Genomic DNA, 21,315 nt, shown 5'->3' on the forward strand with positions numbered 1-21,315 from the left:
TCAAAAAAGCAAGGAGCAGTTACAGTGAAAGAAAACAAGTTGTGCTTCCAGACAGCTGACGACAGTAATGAAAACAGAATTACCTCCTTTGCAAACACAGCTATTTGGCACTTAAAGGTTTCACAGAATGGCTGAGGTTGGAAGGGACCTCTGAAGGTCATCCTGCCCACACACACTGCCCAAGCAAGGCCCCCTGCTTGTTTGGTCCCAAGAAGATGATTACTATAGAACCATCATTTTTTTCAATTTTGTTCTCCAACTCAAACCTTTAAAAAATGTTAATTACTCTGTTTAATGGAAAACAATTTGTTTGCTTTGGTTTAAATGAAACAATGTTTTCATTCCCCACCTGATACATGAGAGAAGGAACCAATTGACATGGAGAAGGCAGAGGTACCCAACAACATTTTTTGAATCAGTGTCCAGTGGCAATTGCTCGTCCCACATCTCTTGAGTCCCTGAATCTCAAGGCAGATACTGGAGGAACGAAGTCCCACCCATTGCAGGAGAAGATCAGGTCTGAGACCCTCCGAGGGACCTGAACACACACAAGCCTGTAGGGCCTGATGAGATGCATCCCAATGTCCTGAGGGAACTGGCTGATGTAGTTGCCAAGCCATTCTCCATCACACCTGAAAAGTCACGGCAGCCAGGCAAAGCTCCCCGTGACTGGAAAAAGAGGAACTTCACACCCACTCTTTAAAAGGGCAAAAATGAGGACCCTGGGTACTACCAGTCAGTCAGTCTCACCTCTGTGCCCAGTAAGATCATGGAACAGATCTTTCTGGAGGATACACCAAGGCGTATGGATGACAGGAAGGTGATTAGACACAGTCAATATGGCTTCACAAAGGGCAAACCCTATCTGACTAATCTGGTGGCTGCCTGCGAGGCAGGAACCGCATTGGTGGATAAGGGAAGAGCAACAGATGCCATCTCACTTGACTTCTGTAAGCCTCTGACATGGCCCCATGCAACATTCTTGTCTCTAAATTGGAGTGATATGAATTTGATGGATGGACCATATCTGATGAATGACTTGGCTGCAAGGCCTCATACAAAGGGTTGCACTCAATGGCTGAATGTCCGAACGGAGATCAGTAACAAGCAGTGTCCCTCAGGCGTCCGTACCGAGACTGGTACTGTTCAATATCCTTATTAACGACATAGACACTGGGAGTGAGTGCACCCACAGCAAGCCTGCAGATGACATCAAGCTGAGTGGTGGGGTTGACACACTCGAGGGAAGGGATGCCATCCAGAGGGACTCTAACAGGCTCGAGAAGTGGGCCAACGTGTACCTCATGAAGTTCAACAAGGGCAAGTGCAAGGCCCTGCACTAGGTGAGGGCAATCCCTAATCTATCAGTACAAACTGGGGGATGAACTGTTTGAGAGCAGCCCTGCAGAGAAGGACTTGGGGATGCTGGTGGATGAAAAATTGGACAGGAGCCAGTAATTATGTGCTCACAGCCCAGAAGGCCAACCGTATCCTGGGCCCTGTAAAAAGAAGCATGGCCAGCAGGTCAAGGGAGGTGATTCTGCCCCTCTACTCTGCTCTGATGAGACCCCACCTAGAGTACTGCAGCCAGCTCTGGGGGACCCCAGCACAAGAAAGACATGGACATGTTAGAGCATGTTCAAAGGAGGGCCACAAAAACTGTCAGAGGGCTGGAACACCTTTTCTACGAAGAGAGACTGAGAGAATTTGGGTTGTTCAGTCTGGTGAAGATGTGTGGGCGAGACCTTATTGCCACTTTTCAATACTTAAAAGGGGGCATATAAGATGGAGAGAGACTTTTTACCAGGGCCTACAGTGATAGGACAAGGGGCAATCTTTAAAGAGGGCAGATTTAGATTGGATGTAAAGAAAAAATTCTTTACTGTGAGGGTCATGAGACACTGGAACAGGTTGTCCAGAGAAACTGAAGATGCCCCATCATTGGAACTGTTCAGAGTCAGGCTGGGTGGGGCTTTGAGCAACCTAATCACAGTGGAGGGTTTGGACTAGATGATTTTTAAAAGTCCCTTCCAACCCAAGCCATTCTATGGTTCTCTATATATCCCTCTGTCTAGAACAAAAAGCTCAAGTCTTTCCAAGTAGAAGAAATTCTGTGTTTGATCTTAGCAGCAAACTTGCTGTTTCTGATTCACAGCCACTCGACCAACAAAAGAAACCAAAATCCAACAAGGGTAACAGGGATTATACTCAGGAAACAGTTCCTGGAGGGGTGCAGAAGTCCCTGTCTCTCTCCTTGGCTGCTCTTTCAATTGAACAGCTCAGAGATTAGGAGAATAACTTTACCCCCTTTCTTCAACTATGAATGGTCTCACATTCTCCCCCCCCCCCCCCCCCCCCGTAAAATACTTCAAGCGCCAGCACTTCAACAGAGAAGTCTGAGAGCACCTCACAGCTCTGTAATTATGGTCCTATTCTGAGGTATGGAAGATGGTCCTTCAGGAGGAAAGAGGAATCCAAACTCAGATCTCTCAAATTCCAGGTGAGAGCTCTTCTGACTCACTTCTGGAAATGCAAATCCCACCTCTTCTCCTCCTCATCCTCCCATCTGGCAGACCTAGGTCCTGAAACCAAGAGCCCTCATTGTCTCACCTTCGCCCTGAGCTGAAACTCTTGAGTAAGGGTAGAAAGTAATTTGATTTTTTACCATTACTCCCAGTCTTCTCTACAAAGTCAAAAAAACAGAAAGAAATAAACATAAGAACATAAGAAATAAAATAACAGAAATTCCACAAATTTAGTGAGAACAGGATGGATACAGTCGCTCCTTAAGGCATTTAATTAGCAAGCCAATGTCTAATACACATTTTAAACAGTGGGTCATCCATCAAAGCACACACCACACAGCAGGCTTTCAGAATAAAATGCTACTGTAGTAAGAAATTATCCTCACACAATTGTCTTGTGGTTTTGACTCCTGCTGGGATAATATCTAGATCAATAATAGAGGAATTTTCAAAAACTACATTAAAGCCATAAAAGGCTATTCATAACAGGAGAACTCCAGAAATGTATTAATAGAGCAAGCCATCTCCCTAAGACTCAGGCACAAAATGAATGTGTTAGGAGAGCAAGTGTAGTATTCAGGGAAAGGAAGGGAAAGGAAAAGGTGATTCACTAAAACCATTCAGTGAAACAGTCTGGCTTTTTCTTTAAAGTAGTTTGGTAAGAGATAATCATTTATAAATACCAGTATTAGAAGATCATTACAGGTAATAGCCCAGCTATACAGACTAGAACAACTACACCTCTCCAACTACATCTATTCTAACATTATAGTCACCAAAAAAATGGTAAAAACAGAAGTTGTTCATGTAAAGGAAAAGGTCAGAACAGTAAAATGCCTGTAATTTACCTGCGAGATCTTTAAGGAAGAAAATGTCAACTGTCTTATGAATACCTGACATGAATAAACAGCACAGCATCAGGGATACACTTTGAGACAGCATTATCCAACTATCTGAACTTTAATTAGCCAGGAGTCCCTGCAGAGAAATAGCAGTTCTAAAATTAAGGGCAGATAGTATTGTACACTAAAAGAGCATGAGGGTTTTGGTTTTGGTTTTTTTGTTGGGTTTGTTTTTTTTTTTTTCAGTTCTGTCCCCCAACCATTCACTGTCGTGTCACGTGTATCCACAAGCCAGGAAGGAGGCAAGGGAAATACTGAGGAACAGAAATCACCAATAGATCTGGATAATCTATATTCAAAGTTGGAGAACTGACTATGAAGAAACCGTGAGTTTTGTCAGACAGAATGATGAGCATCACCTCCAAACAGAACTCTAACAGGCACTCGGCTATGGAAGCATCTCTCCAAGGATACAGGGAAAGCTCAACACATAGCACATCCAACACTGAAAATCAGGCTGGAAAGGACTGTGAAGACTCCCCTTACACTGGCAGGTAAACGACCTTGGTTAAGTATCTATCTTCTTTTTCAATGATACACAATCAGTTCTACGAAGCATTACAATGTGCCAAAGAGACGACCTGAGAAGCCTCATCACTTCCTAAAACACACTGTCAGAGTTCAAAGATGGGGCCTAGTAGATCTTGCTAAATTAACATCACATCATTCACTGACCAGCAAGAAACACTGAGATGAAGAGTTTAATGTGTACCTGTTACCTGTGGTGACCATGGCAATGGATGCTCTGTGGACTGCAACGGGTCACCAGGCTTTTACAAGAAAAAGCATGTCTTTTGGTGATTTTTCCAAAATGAAAGAAATTTGATCCCTTCTTCTAGACTGTACACTAACACATGCTGAAAGTTAAGAACCTCTTTAAACATGGTCCGGAGAAGGAAAGGATTTTGGTATGGATCTAGGTACCTTCTGGACTTGAAATCCTCCTAGCTACTAGCAGTGACTTTCAAACTCCTCTTCCTGAAATACAGTAACAGCAGCAGAAATACAAGTTAGTGGGACTGAGGCATATTTCTCCTCATACAGCAGTAATCCTCTTGCCTGGCCCTTGCTATAGTCCCAGTTTCAAATCACCCTGCAGTAGCCTGGCACCACGTGCTCCCTCGTACTGAACCAAACCAGATGCAGGGACACTAAGCACTGCTCCTGCCACCAGTTATTTTGAGATTAACCATCAAAAACTGCTACAAAACTTCCTAGAAGATCCTCAAAGGAGCAGAATCATTATCTAATTGCAATAAATCTAAACAAAAATGGTTTGTAAATTTTAGGGGTTAAAAAGAAAGAGGATCTTAAATTTCAAGTGACATTATGCAATCAGGCCAAGATTGTTTAATTTACCACATGCTGGGTAATAGCCTGAGAAGACTCCATGTTTCCAGAACTAAAATAGGCTCTTTATTAACAGGGTGATTTGCAGAGAGGCTGTGGGCAGAGCTGGCATTCAAGCCATTCAGCTCCCCAGAGCATCCTCCAAACACTTCCTTCCTGCGGTGTGGCTCCTCTTTCCAAGCCCTGTTCAGGTTACTATGAAGATTTTTAACAGGTGAAAAGTTAAAGCTAAATGAGTCCAAAGTGCAGATTGTCATGGCAGTGACAATAGAAACAGAGGGTCAAGGAAAATCTCACGTAGGAAAATGATGTGAGAAGACTTTGCCGTATGTCAAGGCTGAGCGGGAGAGAAGCTATTCAGGGCTCTCTGAGATGCTCAGTTTCTCTGTGTGGCTAAGTTTGCTACAGATTTCTGATTCTGTAAGAAAACTACCAGCCGTATGAGTAAAAGGTCCGCTAAGAGAACACAAGGAGAAGAGAAGTCTCGGGCAGAGGCTAAAGAAGGTCTGAGAGTGCCATGATCCCGATCTGGGCTCAGCACTTCCAAAAGATCCTTCATCCCTCCCACCCAGCTGAAACAGGGTTTGATACACCCTCGGGGCACAGTGATGGCTTTACACCCCCAAACCTTTCCGTGTTTTGTGATCACTGCAGCACCCAGGGGCCAAAATGGACTCTCATGCACATGGAGTTCTCGGACCAGCAACTGGGGGATAGCAGGGTGTGGGATTATGTAGGATTTACCCCAACTGCTCAGCTCTTCTCCCAAATAAACGCCTTTTATCAGGAGCCGTGTGTGTGTGCAACTATTGCCGTACACCCAGTAAAAGCAGCTCTACACGCCTCAGACCCCCCCTCTGGGTTTGAAGGAGGCCTGACATACCCAAAGATTAGTTTATAGGCATTTACTCATAACGAAAGGTCTAATCTTGAGCTTAGTGAGGACCAGGGCTGAGAACCAAACGTCTTAGAGAAAGCAGGTTTTGACATGTGGTTTCATCTAGTTTCTGAACAGCTATTTAAGCAATACCTCTGAAAAGTAAGAGCAACTCTGCACCGTGTTGTGCCAGAAGAGTTCAATGGAGAGCCATATCTTGAAATGATCGCTCTAATCAGAGGGCATGTTAAAATCAAGCAATTGTATTTCAAAATTAAAACATTCTATGGAACTAAAAATAAGGGGCACTTTCATGGCTCTAATGAACTTTTTCAGATTTTAGAATGTGTTCGGGCCAATTTTCTAAGTAGCTACATTTTCAAATGCATTGCATCTCTGTTTGTATAAAAGAGTCATTACATTAGTCCACAGAAGATCATAAAATTCTTCCCTTCTGTGCCATAAATGTTTAGTTTCTGTCATTGCCTGACATTTGGCGTATGTGCTGGCAAACGATATAGCATAATTCATTTGCTGTTCACCTTGTGTTTGCAAAGCTGTTACAAAAGAAGACATTCAACTTCTGCTAAAAGGCTTGCTAAAGAAATTACTTACATGGCACAGATCAAAAATAATTAGAAAAAAGTCCTGCAGTCTTTACTCTGGCAAAACTGGCAATTAAACCCACAAAAATCCCTGTGGATTATGAGCCAGAATTCAAGAGCCATATATAGTTAATGAGCTGCAGGTAACCAATACAGAAACCAAGTTTAGTAAGACAGAAAGCAAGATTCAGGACTTGCTCTCCACAACAAAAGAACCTTTCCCTGTTGAAGCTACAGATCTTAGACTCCAACTTCTTTCATCTTACTCGACGCAAACAGTATCGTGGCATCCCGGTACCTCTGTACTGTCCCCCTCATGGCTGGAGAGCAAAGGGCTGTATCTGGGTCTATGTTCCACACATGCTGGTGTTGCTTTTTCAGATACTTCTGATTGAAAACTTTGTGACCACAACAGAGATCTCAAACTGCTTAATCACCTCACTGTCGCTGCCTGAAGAGACTGTCTGTCCTTCATCCTCCCAGAAACTGTTTACTAGGAGAAAAACACAACTTGGGCTTTAGACAGCCTGCTGCCCTTGGCCAAGAAGCCACATGACACAGCATGCTTCTAGCAATCTGATGGACCTTCTGGGGAAGAAAAAGGGGACCAAGAGTCTAGGGAGGACTGGGGAACAAACTCAAGAATTATCTGCTTCTTCAAACCTCTGAGAAGCTTGTGAATGTCATATTCTATCAGCAACACTTACATACCACTAGACTTTGCCCAGCACTGCACATTACCCTTTTTTTAAAGAAAATGAAGATATTTAACAGAACAGAACACAAAGGAAGACACAAAACACATAAGAGAACCATTTGTAAAATCATTAGCATGTGCAAAAACAAAGTAGTAAGCAAAGGGACTGAAAAGTTTTTCATGCTTCCATTCCCCTGCAGCTCCTGCTAAGGTGGAGAGGGAACTTCTTTTGTGCAGAAAAAGCAACTCAGATGTAACCTGCTCTGGGTGATACCATGAACACATAAATGTGGCACGTGGCTAACAGGCACTGCTGACTCCATCTGCCAGTAGCAGAGAAACTCGGGAGACCAATGCAAATTGTAACCTTTAAAAGTGAAGATAGGCATTTGAGCACGTTCCTGTGAGTGCCCTTCCCCTCCTGCTACCAACACATGCTTCGAATATGAGATGACTGCACCCTCATTAGTGTGAAAATATCCGCCAGATGGGGAAAGGAGGGTTCAATACATACTATATATACTTGGCCTTGCTTTGTCAGGATGAAAACGCAGAGGCATTTTGCTGATCTCCCTGCCATCAGCACCAACGAAGCACAACAGCAGGATGTTTTGACCCACCTGCGTGCACAGAGAAGGGAGCAGTGGGCAGGACAGGCAGGCAGTGTGTACGTGCACGTTTGTGTACACACGTGTGAACAAGCCGGCTGTCAAGTGTGGTCGGTCTGCTGCTTGTTCTTGAGCATGAAGTATACGATATGGTTGCCAAGACTCACTTTGATAATCACCACGGCAAACCCAAGCAGCTGAACAAATGGGTATCGCAGGCAAACGGGTGGAGGGCAGCTTGCTCAGTGACACTGCCTGGTTTGGGAGGGAAAGCACCTTTTTCCACCTCAAATCTCATGCCAACCACACAGCTGCAAGTAGGGAAACTGGATCCTGCTTTTATACACTGTGTTAGGTCTATTAAAAATCTGCAGTATAAACGTAACGACAACTGCTGTCACTGCTCCATAAATTTACCTGCTGCTGCACAGAAGACAGCACTCAAATCCTCAGGCAGAGAGGGCAGAGCAAGGAAGCTAGCAGGGCCAAAGCAAACTGCTCCCACCAGCAGCCCAGCAGAAGCTGGCTTCTTCCACACTGACATGCCGGTAGAGTTGACCCTCTGGTCTGATTTGCCACAGTCTGACAAAAAGCCTGCTGTTCCTTCTAGAAAACTGCTCTCAACTGGGAGGAAAAAGTTAGGTGTTCCTATTCTGATAAAAATGAAAATTGTTGTAGATATTAGCTTGTAAATTGTCACTGGCCATGTCTCACAAAAAATATTTTTATGTAAGCCATTAAACCCAAGTTTCTTTGAATTTTTTTAAAATAAAAACTATTTCAAGCTGTAACAATCCTATGGGCTAAATGTGCCTTGTTCTATTCAAATAATCAAAGTACGTAAAACTAAACATTCCTTTTCAGTCAGCTGCTGCATGAGCCTGCAGCTCCTGCAACCTGTACAAATTTAATTTAAATGTTCGGCAAATGTGGATAAGTTCTATTTATACGTGTAAATCTTTTGGATTTTTAGGATAAATAAAAATTACTCTGGTTTAAACAGTAGTCCACTTTTCACTCAAACAGCTTGCCAAAAATCCTGAGTAAAATATCATCTTCAGTAATAAAGCCACATCTTCTAAACCACTGTAACATTAACCCATGGGCACAAAGCTGTATACTTAAATAAATGTGCATTAATGCCGTGTACAATTCTGGGTGTCACGAGACATTTTGTAAAGGATATGTGGATGCAGCACTCCTGGACCGCTTACACCAGGGTGTGTAAGGGCACTCCCTGGGTGACCTGCATGCAACTCCCTGCAAAACAGAGCAGAGCCCTTTTTCTAAGGCAGAAGGGAAACGGTGAAGGGGTGGAGGGGAGGACTTTGGCCCAGTTTGATATATTATTGGCCACGTGACTTTGACTTCAATCTCTACCAATCCCCAAAGCATGACTGCATCACTTATTATGACACTGGATGCTATTTCTTACTAGCATTTGGAAGCATACAGACTAATTAAACAGTGGCACTGGGGAATCTGTAGCAAACGCTTGATATGTCTGCTGCTGCTTCTCTGCCTGAGCAGCAGACAGCTCCGTGTCAACTTAATATCTCTGTATTAATAAAACTAACTTTACTCAGGGGAGAGAAAAATGTTCACCATTCAAATATACAAGTGTCCTGATTAGGAAAGGACAAGGGGGAAACATTTTCTGTATCACCATGGAAACTTAAATAAAGGACCCATAATTACAATCTAAATTCTGGAATGATAATGAATACATCTTGAGATCTGCAGATGTTGCATAGCATATACATATTTCTAGCAGCTTCAACTCAATTACTTCTATGCAGCATCTGTTTTACAAATCAGCTTCCCACCACTCATAAGGAGGCATGATGCAGGATTATTTTTTTTATTATTTTTTTTTTCCCCCAGAGGAGACAGTGGGGGAGGAAGGAGGGTAACCTCTTTTTCTGGCAAGGTATTTCAAACTACCACTATTTATTCAGAAATTTCAAACACCCAATCAGTTACAAAGTTAGCTTACAGGCATCCAAATACACTAAGCTAAAATGCATGAAATAAATAATTCAAGAATTCTCTGCAGTGTTACTGAGTATAAGAATAACTTATCACTTGCTCAAAGCCTATCCAAGAAAAAAAAAGCAACAACGGAATAAAATACGTAGTGTAGGTGTAAAATATAGATGTACTGTATGCATCCTGTCTGCCTGCATGTTAAAAAACCCAACAACAAACAACAATCATTCTGGCTGAACAATGAAAAGTTTGAGAACGTCAAATTTCTGCTTTCCTATATATTTAATGCTGCCCTTGTCTGTCCACTTTCTTCTTAAAGATTTTGATTCTGCTTTACAGAAGTCAGTGAGAGTTTCAGTGGGAGCATCCCCAAGCCCTGAAGGAAGCAGAAGTACTACATAAAAAAAAATTTATTTGATCATACAACCAAAGACAATATCAGTGCATCTATGCATAATGCATACACTCGCAGGACCCCAGGAGCGCTCTGTGCCATGTTCCTTGCTATTACAGAAGCAGTCACACAGGCCTGGCATTAAAATTTTCATGATCACGATGACATAGAGAAAGAGTGATCTGCAACAGCTCCTAACTCAGCAAAACCCTGAATTGCACACAGAAAGGAAAGGTCTGCTGCAAACAAGGGATTTATTAAACCTTCTTGGAAAAGAGAAGGAACATTTTGTAAAGGGAACATGCAGCAACACACGTGGAGTCGCTACTACCAATTCCTGTGCAACTACAGCTCTGATTTGCACTGTCTTTGTCTTGCTCTTGTTGTCAACCATTTGACCTGGGAGTTCAAACAGAAGTACAGAGTAACACAACTACCTGATTTATGGGCTTGACTAAGGAGGAGAGCATCTCATAACTTCATTTATGTGCAAAACGATCTGGAGATACAACCTGATCACAAAAAAGTCTTCTGTTATAAAACAGAAACATAATCCACAACATCCACCTAGACCTCAAATGAATTTAAAACTGATGGAGAATGTGCTGTGATACAGTAAATCCATGCTTCTACACATGCCATTATGGATGAAGAGGTTGTGCACGGTGACAGTGCACCACTAACACTGACTGCTCATTTGTTAATGAACAGAAGGCAGCCTTCAGCTGGGCTTTCTCCTCACACCCAGACCTATGTCGTTTTGTCCCCTTCTGGTAGGTATACTGACCCAGGAGCCATTGGGTGCCCAGTTAAAGGTAAGGTCCCCACATCTTTTCTGAGTGTCAAGTGACTGTCCTGCTTTCACAACACATCGATCTCTACCTCTACATCTGTCCTCACCCCATGACCAAACCCACAGAGAAGCTCCCGGAGGTGAACACATTTGGCTGTTTGCAATGCAGGCAGAAAGAATCACAACTCGGCAGCTTTCATACCAGGCGACATTTCCAACAAAAAGAAAAAAAAAAGCAAACAAAAAAACCCCACAACCAGAGTAATCAGAAACAAAACATTATTTGGCTCTGACCATCAAGCACCTCTATAGCTGCACAATACAGTAGTCAGAGCAATAAACTCCAATCCTGCACACTGCTGTGCAAAGAAATAGAGAACTGCCCACAGAAAACAGCATGAAAATCAACATATTTTCCTGTTGCTTTTTTCCTACTCCCAAATTTGGATTTTAAAAATAGGAACATGAGATTCAGCTTCAGACTGACTCTCACGTTGCTGCCTAAGGTTCTTCCACAGCTAAAGGAAATGGCAGCCAAGAAGCAGAAGCACAATCATCCCTGATTTTCCCAATCACCTACTTTACATTTTACGTGTGGAGTAAGCATGAGTCAGGCTTCATTTATGTTACTGGGTTTTATTAGCACAGGCCCAGGATTTGCAGAGAAGTAGAAGAAAAAAAGAAAAAGAGAGAGATTACACACTGTAGGAGACACTGCTAAGCCAGGAAAGCCCCTGGTGTGGATGCAGTTACATCCATGAGTCAGCCTACACCCCTCTGCCAGCCCCAGTTAGGTTGTTTGAAGAAAACACGCAGCTGCAGAGGCAGAAAAGCAGCTTCTGTCAGCAGATGCTGCACCTACGCTGGGGACACTGCAGGGCACAGGTGTAGCTGTGTATGCTCTGGGCTGTCGGGCTGTAAATGCTCATGGACTCGGAAACTAAACAAACTGCTGGATCCCAACAGTCGACAAGTTAGAAAACACAGTCCTGTCCTTCTAACAAAAAAAAAAATAACTTTCACTTTATAAGCGTTATTTTTGTGACAGTTTTCCTGGTAGCTTTCGTACCACAATGGGTTGGTTTTCTCCAGGTTCCCCATCAGTCACCTCTCCTACTTGTTTGCTTGGCTTGGATATGCACTTCTCCTTCCAATGCAAGGTCACGTTGTAAACTCTCTCCACTACATTTAAGGAAATTCATCTGAATTGGCACGAAAATGGCACCCAGAAGAAATCAAACTGGCCAAGGAAATGCTCAGGAAAGCCAGAACACTGACTCTTGTTTCTCTTGAAACTGGTTTCACCACACCACGCTCACAACCTGCGAGACCCAGCATACGCACACCGATTACATTACGTACCATTCACAGCACCCAAGGCTGTAACCATTCACTTCACACCCACAAGTCTTTGTTTGCTGATTAACAGGGTGGAAATCAACTCCCTCGGAAAGATGTGTGTTTGAGGTGGCTACGCATAACAACTGCATTGCAACAAGGCAGATATTTATTTTCCCACTGATTTTTCTAATTGAAACTTTCTGTTTGCTACCAGAGGGCTGATTCACCACAGCCCCCCCCCCCCTTACCTCCGCTGTAACACCACCGTTTCCATGGCACTCCTGGGAAAAATCACAGACTCCAGCAACAGCAGTGGGTGAGGATGTGGTGCAACAAGACTCATATGTGTTCAGGACCAAAGCTGTCACCCAAAAGGGACAATCCTGTCCCAGTTCTCTTCCCCTTGATTCAGTTTTAGCCATCACGTGACCTACTTACCTGATTCAAAAGGAACAGGGAAGCAGCCGGTAACTCTCAGCTGAAGCAACAGGCTGGTCCAGGTAACCCACAGTGGCATGCTCATGAGGCCAGGTATGGAAAGTTGCACAACTACGTGGTCAGGGAAGGATGATACATCCCAGCTGCAGTTTTACATCGGCTACTGACAACTGCAAAACCGCACCCTCAGGCCCAAAGGTTTCATAGCTACATTATTTATGACAGTAAGTCTAGACCCCAAAATTGACCCTGTGACACAGAGCTTCAGCAAACCTCAGTGCTCTCATTAATCCGAATTCAGGGCTTTCTCTTCAGCACCACAACTCTCACACTATTTGCTGGAAAATACACCCACACAGATTACGCTGCTATGTATAGACCATATGGGCTTGGATCTCTCAGCCTGAGGAGGGAAATGCTTCCAAGTGTCCAGCTTGTGCGGGTAAGCCCTCACAGCCAGTGCAACGAGTCCCTCCTGGAATGCTTCACCTCACACAGATACGGAGCTCTCTAATCACCTGCCTGAACATCAGGGAACTTTTTGGTAGGGTGATGAAGCCATGAGAGCATCAGCTATTTTCACAGTCACTAGAGAAATTTTCTACAGATTTTGCTACGGATTGATTTAAGATTCAAACTAAGTCATTCGTGTTGGTCTACAAATAGATACTGATGAAGCCTCCCTAACTCAATCTGAGGAAACCGCATGAGAATCATGCAAACAGCATGTGCGGAGGTACAGCCCAGCCACACCTTCCTCATTACCTGGAAGACCCACACAGCCCAACAATATCATTCACTGTCTATAAAAGTGCACATTTTTTCCTCCATGACTGTAATTTCCCTCTTTTCTTTCATTTCAGTCTTTTCCCTTGGTTACTAAAACTGTTTCAGCCACTCCAAATCATGGCTGCTGCGAAAAGGTCATTACAACAGCCAAAAAAGAACTAAGCACAAGTAAGTCATATCCACACACCTATCTAGCAAGAGGTGAGGACCAACACCAGTTCACCTTTTGGCAGAGCAATCCCACCTCCAATAAGCTTACGTTACTGGTTTTTGTGCTGTTAAGCCATGAAAGAGGCTAGGAGGAAACAGGTGGATTATCCACAGTTCCATAAGTCCTTGTGGTCATTCCCTTCTGCATTTGCCTGCCATCATGGGTTTGCATAAGTAGCCTTCTACAAAGCCAGCCAAGCTAGCAGCAATAGGGAGGGGAAAAAAAAAAAAAAAGAAGAAAAAAGAAAAAAAAAAAAGTACTACCGTTTGTATCAGCACACAGAAATACTATGTTCCAGCTCTGCACAGAGTGCTGCTAGTACGCCTGCATGTAACCTCCACCACAACACAATGAGATCATTCACACCTGCCTTGCCTGTAGTAGGAGATGGAAGGTGAGGAGGCAGAGTTTCTAGGAGGAAGGCAGCACTTCCCAGATGCTGCCAAGATGCTGTTTATTGGTAAATGAAGCCTCTTGAGTCCTAAACAACCTTCCCAGAGGAAGATAGAGTCGCAACTGCCATATGGGGAGTGGGAAGAGGATGCCACTAAGCTAAAGTGGATCAGAAAATACATGCACAACACGCACACTCACACACACTGTTTGTTCTGTAACTGCACTGAACAGCATTTCTTCGTCTCAAATACATCCTTCTTCATACAGCTTATGCAACCTTCTAGATGGCTAGAGCAGATGACAAGTGCTCCTGAACAGAACATCCTTCCTCATGCCCCACAGGGAGCTAAACACAAGGAAGCTCTGCCCACCAGACATGGAACTGGGTGACATCCCAAATTACTGATCTGCTGTGGGCTTAGAAAGACACTGTGTCTAAAATCACCAACTGAGAACGAACAGCAATGTTGACAGGCCCAAGACAGAGTCCACCTTTGAAAATTCAGAACCACTCCTTGGCTTCCTTCCCCCAGCTGTAAAGCTGACATACCACAATCCATCCTCCTTTTGGGACTGTTGTGTGCTCTGATCAGCACTTACTTTTGGCATCATAGATGAAGATCCCTTGTAAACTGAAACTTTAGAGAGACAGAACTGCAAAGGAGTACTTTAAATATAAAAAGGAACATGGTACCACTTTCACAAGGACAGAAGTCTGTGCACAAACACTTTCTGAGTGGTTCTCAAATTCCCAGAGACAAAGCATTCAATGCAAACTCACATCTGCACTTCATTTCAGAAAGCTGTGGGCTCATACTGCATTCTTCAGAGACCAGATGCATATCCTCAGTCACGTTAGAGCTTTCTCCCACTCGAGCAGCCAGGTATATTTTCTGTGAAGTGCTTTTGTCCACTGTCTGTCTTTGCTTTCCTTTACTCAGTCCTAGCAGTGCTATTGATTCAGTGTAGCCTCATTAAACGTCCTGCTTTCAGTACAGGCACTAATTTTTATAGGGCTACGTTATGGCTAGAACACTAGCTGGCTCCGTAGCCAGACAGGTGATAAAATCCACGAATACTTAGGATCCTTACATGGAGACTGGCCATCTACCTATTTCAGTCTCTGGTTCAAGCAGAAGTTTTATTTATCACACAAGCAGCATCTTCTTGTTACGGATATAGTCTGCTATATAGGTTTATAGGACCTAATGAAAACTCACTTCTTGCTAGGAATTCCTGGCCGTATGAAGGGTCTTAAACAGAGGTCAGGAGTGCTTCTATACAGCAGAAAAAATAATTTCCTCTGCTACAGCAATTACTGGCAAAAATCAATGACCACTGTTGAGCTGGAGGCCAAGGTAAGTAAATGCAATAGCGCTTTCCAGTTTTAAAAACTCCCAGAGCCTCAGAGGCGTTCCTCCCCTTACACATGTATTGAGGATAACTATCTAGCCATCTAGACAAGATTCCTATTAGGACGTCAAACTTCCTAGCATTCCAAGGTCAAAAAAATGTATTTTAGTCCAACTGAAATGCAATCTTTAGCTAGCACTGAGATTGTCTAATTGATGGGAAAAAAATCTCCAAGGACTACAGGTAGCTTAAGTGTAGTGCTCACCTATATATTACACTGGTGTTATGAACAGTGTCAGACAGCTCGGGAGACTCTTCAATCACAGAGCTCGCTGTGCAAAAATAGTTCAGCTCTGCTGGTGTGTCTGGCCCCATGCTTTTTCAGAGCGGTGTCTGCTGAAACTGCTAACTTAATGGCCACTTTGACTTTTTGTTTGCAAAGCACATGGGCCCTGAGGAAGAAGTGGGCTAAAGCCATTGCATTCACGGCACAATTATTGCTGCTTTTCACCTTTTTCATTATTACTTTTTTTTCGCTCTATAGATTCAGCATGGGAAGCAGACAGACTGGCCAGCTCTGCCCCTCTGCTTGCAGCACACTACTGCTTATTGCTCCACTGCTTTTTCTCAGTTCTTAAGCCAAATGTGCAATGACGGATTTGGCAGCCACGCTCTTGCCAGCCACCCCCAGTCAGCTGAGCAGCAGCATCTTAGCTGCAAGGGGATGTAAAGGCTCCTCTCTCCCTATTCTGTGATGGGACATTGTCTCTTTGTCAGAACCATTGAGGTTAGACTCAGTGAAGGAGGGTCTCAAGGAAGATGCGAGAGCAAGTTCGTATGTATTTGCAAAATTTACAACTACATGACTTGCAAATGGTGGCTGGGATCTGCACGCACGGAAGGGTCTGCCTTCCCATCACTAACCTCTTAAACCAAACACCTAGCATTGCAGTATTTCCTGCTAAAATACCTCCTTCTTTTTAAAGTGTAAATCAAAAGCATCCAAAGTGAAAAACTTTTCCCTGCATTTGCTTGAAAACTTGGCACAACATTACTAGCATCATTTAAGTACAGACCAGGACTCAGCAGCAGCCAAACATGCACCCTGCCGATTAGCATGCCTCACAGTGTCTAACAGACATTTGACTTAAAAATTCAAGAATTTCATTGCTCAAACACTTCATTAGATCCCTAAGCCTAAGAATGGTTTTCACTAACGTGTGTGCTGCTTTGGGGCCTGAGAAAAGCTACTCTGGGAGCTAGGAAACATTTACTAGGAGGCAAAAATGTGATCAAAAGCATATTTGATAAAAAGGAGAAGTGAGAAGGTGTAATGATGGGTTTTAACTGCAATGTTATTTTATTCCATCTCAGAAGCATACTGTAAGTTTAAGGAAGGGGAACAAATACGGGATTTTGTTTTGCATCTTTTTTAAAACAAAATCATTTTCATCTAGGATTGGGGTTTTTTCCCCCCTAAACCCAATGAACTATATATTGGAATGACCTTGTAATGAGTTTCTGAGGCTCTTTAATCACCAGTGGCTGCTAAATGAAGCGTATCTATTTTCTCTGTTACATTACTATTGGCAACCAGGTCTTCAGTAAGTGCCCAGAAATATTTCCATGGCAACAAAAAGCATTCAGCATTGCTACTGTTTTGTGCCAATTTAGCTTTAAAATATTCTATTGTGAAGAGAAATATGGTACATTAAATGAAATAAAGTCAAGATGCAATGTTCTGAAAAGAATATAAGGATAAACAGGAAACATGTATTTTGCAGAAATGGGGAAAAAATGCCAAATGGAAGGAAAAAATGTTCAAAGCTAATATTGATGCTACTGAATGCCTTTGCTGAATGTCAGCAAGTCCATATGCTCGCTTACATTGTCACTTAGGGTTAGGTAACAAAGCTAACAGAAATAAGGATACCTCAAACATCTTCTCTTGATCATTTTAATCCATGACTGAAATTTTAAGTTGCCAGAGTATTACAGTCTCTCTGCATGTCTAGGTTACCATCAGAAGAGTTCACACTCTTGATGTTAGAGAATGAATCTAAAGGAAAAAGAGGAAATAAAGAGTTGAAAAAATAAAATACAAAGAGTATGTGTGTGTTTTGGAAGCGAAGGGTCACTTAGAGCAAAACGAGTTCTTCCACATCAAAGACCTTGTGGAAGACATTTTCAAATCACAGTTCAGCACTTTCTCTCCCATTATACAACTTAGTTCTGAGAAAAAAGGCATCAGCTCCCAGCCCTCCAACCCTCAAACAGCCAGCTTTATGACTATGAAGTCCTGAGACCATTGGGTGGCCCTTTGTGCCGTGCATTGTGGAGATAAAAAAATGAAAGACTATTTGAGAGCATTTGGAGTGGCATTCCCTCTGGTGCAAAAAGCTATGCAATGCCCCCCTAAAGTGCTTCGTGTGGGAACAGAGCGCTCTAGGCAGCAGCTATGTAGGTGCTGGGGAGCTCTGTAAGGCCAGCCTTCCCATCCACAATGGCTGCAGACAGTTTGCTGAGGAGGAAAGCCACTAAATACTAAGAGACAGTCCAACAGCAACTTGATCACCACCGGCTCTCAGCTGGGAGAGAGGTTCAGAGCGACCCTCCCCCCTAGCTGCCGTGATGGGTTACTCTGGCACCTGTCTGTCACTCTACGAAAACTCACAGAAAATTCATCTAGGAAAATCCATCTGGTCCATCGCACGTTCCTAAAGGACCCTCTCTCTCAGACGTCTCTGCAGACAATGCAGAGAAACTGCTCTGACAGCGACAGTAGCCCATTCCTGGCCTCCATTTCCCTGAGACCTCACCACCATTTCTCCCATCCACTGTAAGCAAGGATGCAGACCAGAGACAGGACAAAGATGTGGAGGCCACCACTGAAACAATGCATTTGGCACATGGCTGCTCCCCAGCCTATTCTGAGAAACCCCAGGATTTGCCATGAATCGCTCTAGCAGCCCATCTGCAGGAGACAAGGTTGTGCCCTGAATAGCACTTGTCCAGGAGGATCCATGGCTGCAGAACTCCCTGGAAGGACACTACGTGCCCTGTTCTGTCTATGCTGACACCAGACACAATCCAAGCACACAGAGTAATTCCAGCCCTAAAGCATCGACTTGCCTATGAACAAACCCTGTGGGCAGGATATCACACAGGCAACATATAGGGGTACCAGAAGGTAGGGGATCTACACAGGTTAGAGGCTCTGGGGTGCTGAATCCGAGAACTGGCAACTGTCCATTGGAATATGAAACAAGCGGGCCCAGTTTGGGAGACAGAACAGCTAGACCAAAAGCTCTTTTTAATTATTTACTCCCTGGCCATAACAGTGTGAGGAATAGTAATAAAGAAAAGAGCTAATTTTACATTCATTAAAGAACACCGTCAAGGTTTATACCCTGTCGGTCTGATATTCCTATTAAATAGAAAACAAACGGGCTGATCTTCCACAGTCTGCACAGAAAAGGCTAAATATGTAAGACTTCCCTAGAAGCCAAGAGTGATGCAAAGCTCTTGGTCATTATAAAACAAACATTTTCAAAAGCATTTACTGCCTGCTTAAAAAAAAAAAAAAAAAAGAGAGAATTTAGACATTGGAAGACAAATACTGAGGACCCTCAGTGAGTCTCAAGTTCATCATCAGCTCCATATTGTAAACCCACTCCCCCCTCCCCCCTTTCCTCTCTTATCCTTCTTCCTAGGATGTTGGTAAAGGGTGGCTTCAACCCAGCAAGACCCAAGGATGGTGCCAGCAGGACTGCAGCTTTCCTGCTTCTGGTTGGGATGTACGTCTCTGTCAGTCCTCTGTGACCCAGGTAACGTCCAGCCACGTTTGCAGCAGCATTGAGTGAGTACGAGTCACATGGCTGAAATTCAGTCCCAAATACAATCACCTGAAAAGCTGTTCATGTCACTTAATGATCAGAAGTCGCAGTTAGGCCAATTTAAAAATGAAAATATCAAATCCAGTTCTTCACAAAATCTCCTGCCTGTTATCTTCTTCAGTCTTATTTGAAAAGCCTGTGGGGGTGGTGGGAGGGGTGGAAAGTGATTTGGGAGCCTTTCATCCATAAAATCATGAGATATGGCTGGCTTTTTAGTACAGCATTTCACAACACATGGCACAGTAACATCTTGCGATTCCTGGCACAAAGAAACAAGGTTTGAGATTATATATATCTTTAATAGCAATGATGCAAAGGCAGATGGTTCTCAAAGCGAAGGCTTAAGGCTAAACACTCCCTTTGAAGGGTCCTGCTACCAGAAACAAAACATGGAGGGAGCAAAATACTTTTTGCTACAGCAACAGGGCCTGACTGCCTTCTAATACACAGCATCTCACCCTGGAGATTTCCACTTGTTTCAATGAGATTAGTCTCACGAACGAGAGAAGAATTGGAAACAAATGAGGAAAGGTTAGATTTTTTTTCTTTGGGATTTGGGGAGTTCTATTTTAGCTGTGGGAAACAGAGACAACACAGAACATAATGAGCAGATTAGCAACTAAATCAAATCAAGACCAGAAAAGAGAGGTCTGGGTAATACTGTCAGGGTGCATGCTAGCTGCTTACCTGCAAAACCTGCCTTGCCATTATTACTTGTTAAGGAGCTACCCAAGCTGAGGTTGTGCTTGTGATGTCCCATCCTCACAGAGAGCTCACCTTCTTCTTCAGTGATGGTAGGAAGGCGATCAGGCAGCTGGAGATCTTCACGCATCCAGTAGGATCCATTGGCTGTCAAAGACATGACGCTTTCAATGCACTGCTCTGGTACACTGCTAGTATTTTTAACCTGTTTTTGCCTCTGTGGGCCATCGTCAGAGCCACGTGGGAGGTCTTGTGAAGCAAGATCAGGACCACCAACATGACCATCTTCTCTAGGATATAAGTATTCCTCATCCCAGAGGTCCAGGTGTTGTTCATCGTCCGATTCCTCAGAATAATCCTCATAAACCCCTCCATTATTCTCCAAGTCCCGGTTCCTCTCTTCTTCTGTCTTACGACTCGCTCCACTCAAATTCAGCAGTGAAGCCGATATAGAGTCTCCTGCTTGTTGGATAGCTTCATATATTTGAGACATCCAAGACGACAGTGGCTGAAGGAAATTCTGAGCAGCCTCAGAAGCCATGTTTGACACTATGCCAGTATCTGGTGATCAGTTGTTCAGTTTTGCCAGCATGTCACTTACAGTTCAGGGAGCTGCAGAATAAGCACCATAAGAGATTACTGTAAATTTATTTCCAACAACACCTGTTGACACATCATCTACGTAAGATGTCTAGAACTGAAAGGAGAAATGGAAAAAGCACTTCTACTCACTGAGAATACCACTAGAAATCCAGAAGTTACGGAAAAATTACAGATTTTCCTGCAAAGATCTGGAAAGCCTTAATTCAATTGCTAAACCTTACATAAAAATTTAAACCTGGAACACTGGAACAGAAGTACCTTTTCTGAAGTGCACACATTCTGGTTACAGCTGTCCACAGACCTGGTAAAAAAAAGTACAAAACAATCTGCAGTCAAAAATCTCAGATAATCTCCTGGCCCTGACTTCAACCACATCCTTAGCCTTAGCATGTCCAGATGGAAAAACTGAAGGGTGGAGAATCTGGGGAGAATTATGTTTTGATTTATTAAAGTGACAGGCCTAAAGTGTGCAGAATCAGCCCGTGGCAGACAACTGTCTCAAATGCTTTGCTCCAGAAAGGCTCTGAAGAAACCTTCTCTGCCCACAGAGTAACACAATCCAGAGTCATTTTGCCCTTCAGAGAAATGAGGAAAAAAAAAAAACAAAACACAAAAAAAACCCACAACCAACCACACACCAAAAAACACAAAACCACCCCAACACAGGAGGTGGAATATTATAGGAATGAAATCACTGGGAATAGAAGCCAGTTAACAAAAGCATAACTTGCAGAAAGTTAAGGTGCCTTTTTACCCGATATACATCTTCCCACATTATCACAAGACAGATATTCTTTTAGGAACTCTGAGAAGGAGAAACCTACAAATAAGATGATGGGTTTAGGA

The 21,315-nt window shown here is 43.4% G+C and overlaps 1 protein-coding gene across 2 annotated transcripts in view; it reads right to left on the reverse strand.

The window, feature by feature from the left end:
- The window catches only part of SYT16 (synaptotagmin 16), a 72,094-nt gene that overhangs the window by 21,532 nt on the left and 29,247 nt on the right, over positions 1-21,315 (reverse strand). Inside the window, exons 4-5 of one of the 2 annotated variants that reach the window (XM_040602332.1) lie at positions 20,728-20,770; positions 19,852-20,478 (exon numbers count right to left, since the gene is read on the reverse strand). In XM_040602332.1, coding sequence (XP_040458266.1) covers positions 19,852-20,407 — 556 coding nt within the window. In that variant the 5' untranslated portion in view covers positions 20,408-20,478; positions 20,728-20,770. The remainder of the gene's footprint in view (positions 1-19,851; positions 20,479-20,727; positions 20,771-21,315) is intronic. The other variant, XM_040602333.1, reaches the window with a different exon arrangement.

Source organism: Falco naumanni, chromosome 7, assembly GCF_017639655.2.
Source record: "Falco naumanni isolate bFalNau1 chromosome 7, bFalNau1.pat, whole genome shotgun sequence".
Classification (NCBI taxonomy): Eukaryota; Metazoa; Chordata; class Aves; order Falconiformes; family Falconidae; genus Falco; species Falco naumanni.